This window comes from Sciurus carolinensis, chromosome 15 (assembly GCF_902686445.1).
Source record: "Sciurus carolinensis chromosome 15, mSciCar1.2, whole genome shotgun sequence".
NCBI classification, from domain to species: Eukaryota; Metazoa; Chordata; class Mammalia; order Rodentia; family Sciuridae; genus Sciurus; species Sciurus carolinensis.
The window spans coordinates 36,134,178-36,149,590 of record NC_062227.1 but is presented as its reverse complement, the minus strand read 5'-3'; the positions used below and the strand labels follow the sequence as shown (position 1 = coordinate 36,149,590).

General features: G+C 32.5%; 1 protein-coding gene and 1 pseudogene across 3 annotated transcripts in view; both read left to right on the top strand.

The window, feature by feature from the left end:
* The window catches only part of Ss18 (SS18 subunit of BAF chromatin remodeling complex), a 78,213-nt gene that overhangs the window by 7,226 nt on the left and 55,574 nt on the right, over positions 1 to 15,413 (top strand). For all 3 annotated transcript variants that reach the window (XM_047526613.1, XM_047526612.1, XM_047526611.1), the window contains exon 3: positions 6,051 to 6,135. In XM_047526613.1, the coding sequence (XP_047382569.1) occupies positions 6,051 to 6,135 (85 nt within the window). The remainder of the gene's footprint in view (positions 1 to 6,050; positions 6,136 to 15,413) is intronic.
* On the top strand, positions 1,571 to 4,350 carry LOC124965720 (small nuclear ribonucleoprotein E-like; annotated as a pseudogene).

Here is a 15,413-nt window from a genome sequence, read left to right as displayed (position 1 = left end):
TTGCTGAGTCTGACCTTAAATTTGTGATCCTCCTGCCTCAGCCTCTAAAAACTGGGATTACAGACCTCTGTCACCACTTGAGGCCACCAGATTTAATTTCTTGTTGGACCCAGCAGCACATGTCATGAATAGTAGATGTTCAGAAGAGAAATAACTTTTCTGACTCAAGTCAGCAAAAGTTTATTCTGTTTTATTTTTTATATTTTTAACTTTCTCAGGAGCAAATGATCATTTCCTTCATTCTCTGTATATTGAAATAGACCTCATTTTCTCACATATGTTTGATGCAAATGGGGCTTAAATTGATTTAGGCTGGAATCTTAAATTCTGCCCTTTGATGAATTTTACAACTTCCTTTTTAAGAACTGGGGTCTCCTTGTATTGCATAGGCTGAGTCTGAATTCTTGGGCTCAGTCTTTGTTTCAGCTGCCTAAGAAACTGGGAAACAGGTAAGGGCTACCAGACCTAGTTTTTTATTTTGTTATGTTTTTGGAATTGGGGATTAAGTTGAGGAGGGGTGCTTTACCACTGACCTACATCTTCAGCCTTTTTTATTTTTTTTATTTTGAGATAGGGTCTTGCTAAGTTGCTTAGGGCCTTAAGTTGCTAAGCCTGACCTCAAACTTGTGATCCTCCTGCCTCAGCCTCCAGAGTCTCTGGGATTACAGGTGTGCACCACTGCATCCTGCCTAAACCCACCTTTGATGGATTTAATTTCATTCTTACTATTCTTCAGACATTCTTATTCAAGTTGAAAGGGTTGGTTTGTGAGTAAAGAGAAAAAATTTCCTCCTCCCAACCTTAAAAAATGTTCTCCATTCTCATAATTAGGAAAAGAAAAAGAGAAATAAAGAGATGTATTAAAGAATGACAACCACTTAGGAATCAGTTGACTAATTTTAATTAAATACTTCCTTTAGATGTAATAACTTTGCCTGAAGCAGTATTTTTTTTTTTAAATTAAAAGAACTATTTAGCCAGGTGGGGTGGTGCACGCCTGTAATCCCAGGGGCTCAGGAGGCAGGAGGATCTCCAGTTCAAAGCCAGCCTCAGCAATTTAGCAAGACCCTAAGTAACTCAGTGAGACCCTGTCTTTAAATAAAAATACAAAAGAGGCCTGGGAATGGGGTTTAGTCATTAAGTGCCCCTGGATTCATTCCCTAATATTGAAAAACAAAACAGAACTATTTTAAGTAAAAAGTATATGCCTTGCAAAAAATTAGAAAACATAAATATGTTGAGATAAGTGAATGAATATCCTATTCTTACCACTCAAAGATTTTTCACCGGCAGTGTGTTTGTGTATATTGCTTTCTCTAACTTTTTCTGCAGAAACATACAAATATACTGTATATTTTTTTCTGGCCGGGAGTCAAATACATTGTATGTTACACTGATATAAGTCAGTGGTCTGAATCATTTGTGGACCTGTATGCCCAAGTCTTCTTCCCTTTCCATTCTGGTAACATATATGAGAGTGTATTTTTAAACTGTTGTGGCATTTGGTTTAAGCATTTTCTAAGTCAACCCACTGATAGATTTACTTCAGTCAGTCCTTATTTTTTGCATTATGGGTTGGATCCAATTATTTAAGAGTGTTTATGAGTAATTATGATACAGAAAATTAGTATTTATCATGATTTAAGGTTTTTTGTTTTGTTTTGTTTTTTTGCTGGTGTTAGGAATTGATCCTGGGGCCTTGTACATGCTAGGTAATCGCTGTACCACTGAGCCACATCTGCAGCCCAAGGGAATTTACTTTCAAATTTCTGCTGAGGAAGTTCACTTTTATTATTTAAAATGTATTCCTGTTTTCTAATAAATGTATGTTTTATACCTTCTAGGTAAAGTTTTGTTTTTCTTTTTTTTTTTTTTTTAAAGAAATCTGAGGGCTGGGGTGGTGACCCAGTGGTAATGTGCCCTCCTTGCCCACGTGTGGCACACTGGGTTCGATCCTCAGCACCACGTAAGAATAAATAATAAAATAAAGGCATTGTGTCCATTTACAGTTAAAAAAAAGAAAAAAAAAAGAAATCTGATCTTTTCAGTTTAATTTTTTAATTATATCAATAAAATTAATAGTGGTTATTTTACCTGATGTAAGGTAATTTATGTAGTATGTCAGTAGAATATTTGAGAGATGAATATTCTCTCATTTAATATCTTAATAATTATAGGAATTTGGGAATATCCATCAGTAGATGAAGACAGTATTATCATGAAACATAAAACATTGTGCCAGGTATGGTGGTACACGATTATAATCTTAGCAACTCAGTAGTTTTGAGGCAGGAGACTCACAGGTTTGAGGCCCTAAGGAACTTAGTGAGACCCTGTCTCAAAATAAAAATGAAAAGGTGTTGTGATGTAGCTCAGTGGGTTTAATCCAGTAGCAAAAAATAAACAAAAAACTCTAAAACCTTTAAATGTGGAATATATTTTTATCTACTGCTAACTTATAAAACGGTTACCAGCATCAAATATGAGATTGTTGAGTATGTTTTGTATCTGCCTCTTAGCTTATATATTCAATTTCTTTTATTAACATAATATTTTAGAAATAATGTGTGTACATTAAGAAAGTGCAGTCTGGGTTTGTGGCTCAGTGGTAGAGCGCTTGCCTAGCACATGTGAGGCACTGGGCTTGATTCTCAGCACCACATAAAAATAAATGAATAAAATAAATGTCCATCAACAATTAAAAAATATTGAAAAAAAAGAAAGCGCAGTCAGGTTGCTTAATGATTTAAAAATTAAAAGTTGACATTCTAAGAAATGCATCATTAGTCAATTTCATTGTTGTGCAGCTGCCATAAGGGTATACAGTATACAAAGACAGATGACTGGGATGTCACTACATGAAATAATCTTATGGAATCACCATGATATATAAAGAAATATACAGAACATCATTATGTGGTCATGTTGGTACATGACTAAATTACACCAGTGACAAATGTAATGACATTTATGGAATCTCAGGAAAATATTTAATTTTTTATTATTGTTTTATGTCTCAGCTGAGTTGAGACTCTCCTAGAATTTTTCTTGATTGTGTTTAAGGTGACCTATACACAGACTTACCAAACATACGTACATACTATCTTTGTTAATGCTTGTCTTTGAGCCTTGTTTTATCTTAGAATGTTTATTTAATGAATGCTATAAAAACATGCAGTTTTACCAAAAAGAAAAACCTATTGAAGTTAGAAAAACACAGTTAAAAAATGTTTTTTTTTTCCTACCTTGTGTTAGGGGGAATGACTTTGGAGGTACCAGGACAAATTTGAAAGTGTTCTGTGTGTTAAATGGTAATATTGTTAATGTTAATTTCCTTCTTATAGTGGTTATACTATTCTATAAGGGAAATGTCCTTGTTGTTGGGGAAACTGACACTGAAGTGTTGGGAATAATGGGGTGTTAAATCTGCAGCTGACACAAATGATTTTAGAAAAAATATGTGTGCATACATGTGTGCATTTAGAGATAAATGAGACAAATGATAGGACATGTAGTAAAATACTAACAATTAGGGAATGTAAAAGAAAGATAAATGGAACTTTTTTACTATTCTTGAAACTCATCTGCAATTTTTAATTAATTAAAATATTAAAAGTTGAAAAGATTTGATGATTGGGAGAAGGTTGGGGAAAGTCTTTAAAATTAGTCTACTTCACGAATGATGCTGTATTTATAGTTATGTAAAATTGCAAGGAACTTTTGAGGTCTAATTTTTAAAAAAAAATATTTTTAGTTGTAGATGGACACAATACCTTTATTTTGTTTATTTAGTTTTTTTTTTTTTTTAATGTGGTGCTGGGTGATCAAACCCAGTGCCTCGAGTGCTCTACCACTGAACTACATACAACGTACCCAGCCCTTGAGGTCTACCTTTAACTTCATTTTTAGTTAAGTGAGACATTGAGTGGCAGATTAGATTTAATAGTACTTTAACACTGGCTTAGTAAGTACTAAGCATAACAATTTTTTTATTAAAGAATCATGAATATAATTCTAGAAGTTCCTTTCTGAGGTAAAGTGCTGGTTGCTTGGATCTTTGTGAGTTTCCACCGTGGCTTACTGTGGTAAGGGATAGAAAGTGCAGAAGGTGATGGTGCAGCCCATCAGCCTTACTTCAGATACTTGGAAAACAGAAACTGGATTCAGGATTGGTTCTGAGCAAGTAAATATTACCAATGGAGCGCTGTATTTATTGATTTTGATGAGTATATGAAGCTTGTATTAGATGATGCAGAAGAGATTCATACTAAAACAAAGTAAAGAAAACAACTGGGTGGGATCATGCTAAAAGGAGCTAATATTACTCTGCTATAAAGTGTCTCCTTGTAATCAATGAAGTGAAAAATTACAGAGAAAGCTGCATTTTTTTTTTCTTTTAGACATTCTTTGCTGGGAGTATAGTTCTAAAACATTTGTTTATATTGTTTTGATTACTCTTATGTTATTCCCAGATGATAGTAAATGCTGCAGAACTCTATTTAAAAAAATCATGAATAAACTATGTCTTTTAGTATAGTTTATTTTTCTATTTTTGTCATGGTAGTCAGTGGTCCTCAGAAAATCTCATATCTGAATATATAATACAACCGTAGTAATACTCAGAGAAGAAAAGGAAAACTTGAAGGAAGAGACTTTGAAATGAAATATATGTCTAATAAAAAATGACAGGTTGGCATTATGGAGATAAGTATGGAGGTTCCTCAAAAGACAGGCATGGAACCACTATATGACCCAGCTGTATCACTCCTTGGTTTTTATTCTGAAGAATTAAAGTCATCATACTTCAGTGATACATGCATACCTATGTTTATAGCACAATTCACAATAACCATACCATGGAACTAGCCTAAGTGTCCATCAACAGATGAATGGATAAAGAAATGTATGTATACACAATGGAGCTTTATTCAGCCATAAGAAAAATGAAATTAGAGCTTTTGCAGGAAAATGGGTAGAACTAGAGTCCATTACCTTAAGCAAAATAAGTCAAACTGAGAAGGTTAAGGGTCCTATGTTTTCACTCATGTACAGAAGTTACAGAGGAAAAGGAAAAGATGGAGGCATATCTCATGCAAATCAAAGAGAGATCAGAAGAGGAAGTGAACCAAGGGGTGGTATTGAGAAGGGAGTGGGAAAGTGCTGGGGAGTGATATTGACCAAATTATATTGTAGGCTGTATACGTGCATGAATATATAACAACAAAACCCATCAGTATGTACAACTATAATGCACCAATAAAAATGTGGGAAAAAATGACAGGTAGGTTATCAAAGAATTTTGTATCTTTTCAAAAATTTTTAAATTTTTTGATCTTTTTCTGGTGCTGGAGATAGAATCAAAGGACTTTTGCCTTCTAGGCACACTCTTTACCACTGAGCTACATCTTCAGCCCTTGGAATCCTGTATCTTAAACTCCATTTAAGCTGTCTTTATAATATGAAATAGTTCCAATTACTTGTTGCTATTATTGCTGTTAGAAGAATTTTAAAAACATAACTAATCATTAGTTATTCAGTACAGTGTAATAGTTTTTTTTGGTCCTTAAGTCTCATTTAAAAATGTATCGTGTGATTGGGCACATGTTGAGGAACAGCATTAAAAATATAGATTTGTTAGTGAGTAAACTAAGGTTAGTGAGAATTAACATTTTTTCCCCCAAAAGGAAAAATTGTGAAACCAGTTGTCTGAAATAGGAAAAAAAGTACCAAAGAATTTATTATGATTTCTTTTATGGTCTTTATTTTAGGAAATTATTTCATTTTGGATCTGAATTCCTATACTTTTTCTGATAAAACTTTTGACTTATATTCATTATTTTAGTTATTAATACATGGCAAGATCTCTGTTCATTATTACCTTAAATATGTTATTACTTGGAATTAGTTTGCAGAGGAAATAGGAAAAATTGAAGTGTCATTGATGTTAAGCTAACAAGTCTATTAAACTACAGAAATGATTGGAATGCTGTTTGTATTTAACAGTTAGGAAGAAAATTTTTTTAATATTGGTATTTGTTTTGTTTTAATAGGTATCAGCAGATGTTGCATACAAACTTGGTATACCTTGCTACAATAGCAGATTCTAATCAAAATATGCAGTCTCTTTTACCAGCAGTAAGTACCTTTAAAATAGTGTGAAGTAGATAGTCTTTATAGTTATTATGGTATAACACATTTTTGTTTAGTGATTTTTGAGTTTTGTTTAGTAAATCTTGAATTACTTTGGGAATATGAAAATATTCTATATTATCTAAAAGCTTTATTATTTTGCTCTTATTTAATTTGAATTAATTCACCTAGAATCAGTTCTTATCCTCAGAAAGTTATGTCCACTCACCTGCTCACCCACCTACCCACCTACGTATTTATTTTTTAAGTTTTAATTGCACAAATAATTTGTTAATGTATCAGGAATATTTCACAGCAAATACCAGACATCATATAATTTCCCTAGTAAATGCTTCAATACACATTTCTAGGAGATAAGACCATTATCCTACACAATAAAAGTAACTAATTTTTTAATATCTTGTAATAACCAGTCTGTTTTCAGTTTTCCATCAGTTATCTCATAATATCTAAAAGTTTTAATGTTTGGTTGCCTCAGAATATAAACACGGTCCACATATTGCATTGGTTGGTATATGTATTGTTTCTTTTAATATTTATCATTTTGTCCTTTTTAATTTGTATTTATTTATTGAAGAAATTGAGTCATCTATCATATAGATTTTTTCACATTCTGGATTTGGCTGATTGTATCCTCCTGATCATTGTACATGTTTCCTCAATCTCTTATTTCATGTAAACTGATAACCACGTAGAGAGGCTTAATTATAGTTAAGTTTGGTTTTTGGTTGAGAGTATTTCATTGGCAGTAGGTACTATGTACTTCTTATTGTATCATGTCAGGAAGAACATGTTTGATAACATTTTTAGCAGTGTTAAAATTGATCAGTGAGTAAAGGTAATGCCAATCTCATCAATCCTTTATAAAACTTCCTATGTACCTTTCACTGAAAGTTTTAGTAGTCATTGATGCTCATTGAGGGTCTTTATTTCATTTTGGGATCACAGAATGACAGATTTCTAATTTTACAGTTTTCTTAAAGTTAGTATAAGAAAATCTTCTTTTTATTGAACTGTCAGTTATACTGAAATGTAAAAAACCCCATAAGAAAGTCAGGATAAAGACTTGATTCTATCCCTTTATGAGTTTTCAGAGTAACAAGTTGGTGCTTGCAACCTGCTAACGTGACCAGTGGTTTATGTTTTTATATTTATTTGAATTTACAGATTTAATTTGAAAACTTCAAAAAATTGATTGATTGTACTGGCTTGATTGAATCCAGGGTGCTTTACCACTGAGCTCTGTGCCCATCCCTTTTTACTTTTTATTGTGAGATAGTGTCTCACTGAGGTACACAGGCTTACCTTGAGCTTGAGTACTTCAGCCTCTCAGTGTTGCTGGGTTTTAGAGGCATGTGCTGCCATTTTGAGATGGTGTCAGTTCGTCACCCAGGCTGGTCTTGAACTCAGGCAATCCTCATACCTTATCCTCCTGCAAGTTGGTATTACAGGTGAACAACCCTGTATTCAGCTTCAGTTTTTATATTTTTAATATTTAAATTCATTGCAATCATTCTTTTTTTTTTTTTTTTTTTCCCCTTTTTATTTTGGTGTTAGGGATTGAATCCAGGGGTGTTTTCTCACTGAGCTATATCCACAGTCTTTTTATTTTTATAAGGTTTGCTAAATTGCTGAGGCTGGCCTCAGACTTGGGTTCCTTCTGCCTCTGCCTCCAGAGTCACTGGGATGACAGGGATGTGCTACCATGCCCAATGCAGTCGTTTGTTATGATATTCAAATTATCTTTCTTTGATTAGTGGAAGCCTCTTAATTTGGCTCCTATGTTCTTCTGACATTACTCTGGTATCCTTTTGTAGCTTCTTTGCTTTTGTGATTTAAGAGATCAGATTGATTATATTTTATGCTTCAGACCTGGAATCAATAGTGTTTTCAAGGAGTTTTTTTTTTTTTTTTTTTTTTTTTCCTAATGGCAATTGGTATTTAGAGATCAAAATTTGAATGCTTGGGGCATGCATTATTAATCGAATATTGAGATCTTAGTGATAGTTTTACTTCAGGAAGGGATTTTTATCTAGTTTTGATTTTATGTATTAGTATCTATCTTCTCTCAGTCTAAAAATCTTTGTTCCTTAATGACATTACTATAGTTTCTTACTTGCTTTGTACTACTTTATATAAAGATATTTTAAGTAAAATCATACCAAGATCACCAGTAACAATAAATACTTGTGTGTAAGATAGATCTTATTGGGTTATTTAATCAATAAATTTTGTTTTGAACTCGAAATAGTTCTTTGTGTGAATAGTGCCATAAACTTCATTATCAACTAGGTAACATTTAGTTTTGTGATTAAGAGGAAGAATAAGCTTACTTTCATTTGTTTTCATGTGAATAGCTCTTTGGTCCCAGTGTTATTTAGTGGAAAATAAAACATTTTTTTCCTCTATTTTGTGGTGCCACCTCTGGCATATATCAAGTGTCTGTACATTCGTGTGTCTGTGTCTGATATCTATTCTGTTCCATTGGCATATTTTAATAAATTCTACACTTGTCTTGTCATACTTGATATATATTAAACAAGTTCCTACACTTTTTTCTTTTCCTCAAGAATATCCTATTAGTCACTTGCATTCCCATATATACTTAAACATCAATAAGTCAAATTACTTACATATATAATTATATTAGGGTTTTCATTGAGATTACCTTGACTTTAAATTAATTTGGGAAGAATTGATCTTTATGACATTAAGTCTTACAGATCATGAGCATTGCACATGTTTTCATTTACTTATTTCTTTAATGTCTATCAAGGAAGTTTTATGATATTCCCTCAGGCTTTGAACATCTCTCATTGGACTTATTGCTAGGTATTTTATATTTTTGGAGTTCTTGACTTTTAAGATTTGTTTTCTAATTACAGTTGCTGTTTACATGGAAATGCAATTGATTTGGAGTCTCACAATCTTATTCACCCTTATTTCTAACAGTTTTTCTATAGATACTTTGTTTTCTGTATTCACAATCATATCATTTGTGAATAGGAAATTTTTTTTTTTTCCTTGCTAATCCTTAAACCTTTTCTTTCTTTCTCTTGCCTTACTTCTTTGGCTAGGACCTCCAGTACATTACTGATAGAAGTGGTGCTAGAGGACATCCTTGTCTTGTTCCTGATCTCAAAGGGAAAGTTTTCACTCTTTGACCATTATACTATGATGTTTGTTACAGTATTCTATAGATACCTTTTATCAGAATAAGGAAGTTCCCTTCTGTTTCTGGTGGGCTTAGTAAATTGATATCTTGAATAAAACTTTATCAAATAATTTTATTTTATCTAATGAAATGATCAAAAGCTTTTCCTTCTTTAAACTGTTAATGTGGTAAATTACACTTATTTTTAATTCTTAGTCTCATTCTTTTTCTTTTTTTCTTTTTTTTCTTTTTTGCGGTGCTGGGGATCGAACCCAGGGCTTTGTGCTTGTAAGGCAAGTACTCTACTGACTGAGCTATCTCCCCAGCCCCTTAGTCTCATTCTTGTAATTAACTTCCTTGTTCATGACACACTTGATCACAATATTAAAAAGATTGCTTCATTTAATTCATTAAATTTTGATCAGGATTTTTGCATGTTTGTTCATAAGTGTTATTTTCCTTTCTTATAATGCTATTCTCTGGTTTTTTATTTTGAGATTATACTAGTATCATAAAATGATTTTCCCATTTATCTAGAAGAATGTATAAAATATCGCTCCCATTTCTTTTTTAAATGATTAGTATAGATTTTAGAAAAGCCATGTTGATCTAGATTTTTTGTGAGAAACTGTTATTTACTTAATTTCTTTAATGGTTATAGGACAGCTTATATATACCCATACATATATACTCTTTTTTTCTTTTCTTTTTGGTACCAGGGATTGAACCCAGGGGTGCTTAACCACTGAGCGACTTCCCCAGTCCTTTTTATTTTTTATTTTGAGACATGGTCATGCTGAATTGCCCAGGCTGTCCTTGAATTTGTGATCCTCCTGCCTCAGTCTCTCAGGTTGCTGGGATTGTAGGCTTGTGCCACTGTGCCCAGCTATTTTTGTATTTTTGAAGAGTTATTTTTGGATTTTTTTTAAAGACTGCTTTTTCTTTTTTCTTTTTTAGTTGTAGATAGACATAATATCTTTATTTTATTTATTTTTTATGTGGTGCCGAGGATTGAACCCATTGCTTCACACATACTAGGTAAGCGATCTATCACTGAGCCACAACCCCAACTCTCATTTTTAGCTTTGATCTTTTTCTGTTGTAGCATTTTTCAAACTTTTTGGTCTCAGAACCCCATAGCATTCTTAAAATTTTTTGAGAACTTCAGAGAGCTTTCTCTTTTTATCTTTCATTTCAGATTTTATCATCATAAATTAATATTGAAAAATGAAAAAATTATTCATTCTTTAAAAATAATAAATCCATTGTGTTACTATAAATAGCATTCTTTAAAGGAAAGATAACTATGTCTTTGAAAATAAATGAACAGCATCATTTTTACATTTTTGCAGATTTTTAAAAAAAATTTTTTTAGTTGTCGATGAACCTTTATTTTATTTATTTATATGTGGTGCTGAGATGGAACCCAGGGCCTCACACATGCCAGGCAAGTGCCCTACCACTGAGCCACAACCCCAGCCCTACATTTTTGCGAATTTTTTTTTAATGTCTGACTTAATAGAAGCCACCTGTATTTTTATATCTATTTATGAATTCAGTCTTTTGGATTTTCTTTTTCAGTTGAAGTAAAAGAAAATCCAGTCTTAAGAATATAGTTGGAAAAGGGAAAGCTGTTTAGTAGCCTTTTCAGATTATTATAATTTTGTTTGATGTTACAACAGATCTCAGCAATTTTTTTTTTTTTTTAAGCTTAGTTACAGTGTGGAGTCCTAATTTATATCACTATATGATTTTTACTCTGGTACATTAAATTCTATTGGTTTTAAATTTGAATAGGTCTTTTATTCATGTATAATTTCATAGTATCATGCACTGGTTATTTGGAAAATAGAAGTTTGCTGAATTAGGCAGATTTTCCATATTTTGACATATTTTGTGATGTGGTACTGAAGATGACATTTGATAAAATTACTGCTGGTCTCACCAGGAAATTATTGGAAAGTTATCAAACTCAAGGTAGTAGATATGTTTGTCACATTCACAGTTTTGTTTGAAATTTTAAATTTGATTTTGGCAATAAATGCTTTCATTGGTTTTCCTGGCTCACTGTTATTTGTTTTTGAGAAAATATCTGCCAAATGCCCAAACCTGGGTAAGTATAGTTTACAATTAGTGCTTCAAGTAAAAATGGTGTTCCATGAGTATAATGCCTAATTCAGTTAGCAAATCATAAAGTGCTTTTTTTAAAAAAAAAAAAATCTTTACTTATTATTTTGCCATGTGTTGCAGCGTATTTATTTGAAAAACATGAAAAGTTCCTTCCCAGTGTAGCTACACTAGTAAGACAAGAGGGGATTTATGTCCTTAACCCTGCCTTCTAGGGTCTGACAATGACTTGAGGTTTTATGGAAAGGTGAATGAGGTCAGTGGTGGGGGTTCCATATAGCCAGAGGGATGCATAGCTGCCAAAACAGGTGAGGTCCTTCATCATTATCTTTAGGATTGGCCAGGCTTGTCGGTGATAAGAAAGTTGATGTTGCCTGGGGGGTAGTCAAGATGTTTATGAGATCTGACCTTGTTCCTGGTGACTTGGATCTAAGGAGACAGATGCAAAATGGAATCAGAGTTTCCAAGTCTTTAATCCTACTTTTAGCCACCCATTGGACATTTGCAAGCAAAAGTGAAGAGTCTTAAGTTCTTGTTACAATCCCCCACTGGTTTATCCATTCCTCAGTCTTGAGGGAACTAGGGCAATCTAGCTTAATAGGTCTCTTGACCTCGTGATAACTATTCTTTGAACAATGACTAAAACAAATAAGTGAAAAGGGTCAGATTCTTAAGCCAGGGTCAGATTTTAGGGCCCACAGAGTCCAAGAAGTTTATGTCTGTTTCACCAAATGGTGCTTTAAAAAGCAGCTGATACTGTTCCTAAGTGGAAAGAGAGAGACCCTGAAATGAATGTAATTTTGTCAGCCGCACGGGTCCTTCTTTTTCTGCCCTTTTGGTTTTGGGTTGAGTAATTGTGAGTTGCTAATGACCAAATGGTGTGCTTTGTCCTGGCATGGCTTGTCAAAACTGTTGCCAGAGTTCTAGCTAGATTCCCTACTCTGATGATCCAGTAAATTATGTCCTCCCACTTTCCCCCAAAACCAAACATAAAAGTTGATTGTAAAAAGCATGAAAGGAACTTCAATCAGTGTAGCTATACTGAGAAGACAAGGGGACCCACGTCCTTTATCCTGCTTCCTGTCAGAGAATATTTAAAAGACATGGAGAATTTAATAAATTTAATAATTTTTAGTGCTTAATGAAGGGTACATTTTAAAGTAAAACTGGCTTTTTTATATAGTGATTAATAGTAGAGTTTTGTGCTATTGCTTCAGTTCGTAATAATATTCCAGCATTTATATTTTCTGTTGCTTTTACACTATCATTATAAATACCAATATAACATAAAAGACAAATATCATTTTAGTATTATTTTGGAAATAGTGTTGCCCTTAGGGACTTAAAAGTGTCTGGAGGACTACATTTTGTGAACCATTGCTTTATTTTATGTTTTTGTTTCCTGTCTTTTACTGACTTTTTGGTATATTTTGCTGTTCCGAGTTTTGAGATGAATGATTGCTTCTGTAATATTCATCTTTCCATATTAATACATGTATTTAAGGGCATTTCTTTAGTCATAGTTCTGATATGTGTTATGTATCATATTTATTTAAGGGCATTTCTTTAGTCATAGTTCTGATATGTGTTATGTATCATATTTATTCAGTTCCAAATATTTAACAAATTTTTTTTTTTTTTTTTTATGTAAGAGTTGATGGAATTATATCTTAATTTCCAGACATGGGAATTTTATTATTTTCTTCATTTTTGGCTTCTTTGCATTATGGTTAGATATTTTTTGTATGGCTTAGTGCTTTTTAATTCTTTGAGAGTTATTTTAGGTTGTAGCATGTAACCAATTTTTAAAATATTTTCTGTGTATTTTTAAAGATTGTATATTATTCAGCTATTGAAATATCGAATATGTCTGTTAAGTCACATGTGTTAAAAATGTTTGGATTGTCTGTAGCCGCACTGATTTATTTACTTTTTTTCAGCTTTTCTGATGTTTTGTCTGTTTTATCATGTACTGAGCTGAGGGATGCAAGTTTAAAATGTATAATTTTGGATTAACTGGTTTTCCTTATAGCTCTTCCAGGTTTTTACTTAATATGTTTTTGAAATACTGTTCGCATGTGTACATTTAGATGTACATATTTTTGGTTACAAATATGTTACATATTTTTGGTTCTTTTTATGAAATAACCTTTTGCCTCTAATAATGCATTTTATCTTTAAGTCTGCTTTGTCCAGTGTTAGTATTACCAAATGACATTTCTTTAGTATTTGCATGGTAGATAGCCATCTTTCTTCTTGGTTTTAGAAACGTGTATTATGTACAGTTGTGGGTTTTAAAAAAAATTCAATGTAGATCTTTGTCTTTTAAATGAAATTCATTTCATATCGAACGCAATTATCCATATATCTAAGTTTAAACCTACCATTATACAACGTTTTCCCTTTGTCTCATTTGTTATATATTCCTTTCTCTATTCTTTTTTGCTTTCTTTATAGTTAGTTTTCATTATCTTTTTTCTTTGCAAGGACCATTGGATACTTCAGTGACCTTCTGTTGTTATCATGTATTTTAAATCTGTATGTTTGCTTACAAATGATTTTTGTTTCTTTTTTGAAGTCAACATTCCTTAGACTCATCTGAATAGTTAACCTTTCCTGATGTATTTCAGTTCTCACTTCATTTATAACCTTCTAGTTTAGATCAGTTTCTCTTTTTCCCTTCTAGAAGAACTGCTGTAATATTGCAGAAGCACAGGTTTGCTGGTGACATACCTTCAGGGTTTTTGTTTTTGCCCAGTGGCATGGTGGTTGGGGAAGGTATATTTTTGAAAATTCCTTTATTTCAAACATAATTCTTTTTATTTTTTTATTTTTTCCCCCTTGGTGCTTGGTCAACATCATTCTTAAAACACATTTTTGCCAAGGACAGATTCTGAGTTGGCGTTTGTTTTCTGTCTGCATGTTGATTTCATCCTTCTATTGTTTTCTGACTTTGTATCTATTGAAAGTATAGCTGTCAACCTAATTGTTGCTACTTTTGAAGGTAATCTTTTTTTTTTTTTAATTGCATTTAAGATATTTTGTTTTGTCTTGGGTTTTCTGCAGTTTTACTCTGTAATGTCTAGGAATGGATTTCTTTTTATTTATTCCGTTTAATATTTGTTGGAAATTTGGAAGTCTGTAGGTTGATGTCTTTAACAGTTTTGTGAAATTTTCAGTCATTTCCTTTCCATGCAGATCTGTTCTGTAAAAATCCAATTAATGTTAGACATTATAACTGAATTCTTATGTCTCGTGATATCTCCAGATTTTTCCAACCTTCTGTTGTTCTTGGTATATATTTTTTTCTGACTAGTTTCCAGTCCACTATCACTGGACATGATCTGATACTTACACTTATTTATCTATTGAATTCTTAACATCTATTCATATATATTTTTTAGTTCTAGAATTTCTAGTTTTCATATCTGCTCTGCCATTTTAAAAGTATTTTCTACTCTCTGCTGAAATTTTGAGGATTCTCAAAAGTTTTTTTCCAGTATTGGGAAAATTTTAAACATTTTAGAGATAAGTCACATAGCCCCAACAAGTATTCTACAGTTAACATTTTAGTATATTTGCTTTATCGTACATGTACATATACACACATGCACATGTGCGTGCATGCTTCCTCATCCTTCTATTAATCTGTTTTTCATTTTTTGGAATGACATTATTATTAATGTCTGTCTAAAAATTCTGTTGTTTGAGATTCTTGTGGGTCTGTTTTGTCTCCTCTCTCTGCTGGTTGTCATTCACGTTATGCTGCCTTTTCATGTATATTTAGTTTTCTTGATTGTGAAGCAGGAATTTTTAGGATAGTCATTGTGGAAATAATTGGCTGAGTAGGGCGATACTATCTTCCTCTAAGCAGCATTGTCATTTTCTTTTGCCAAGTATCTGGGGACATAAGCTGTCTAGGATCACTTTAATTGCATTTCAGAGATTGAGTCTTGTAGGTGTGTCTAGATGAATTGAATGG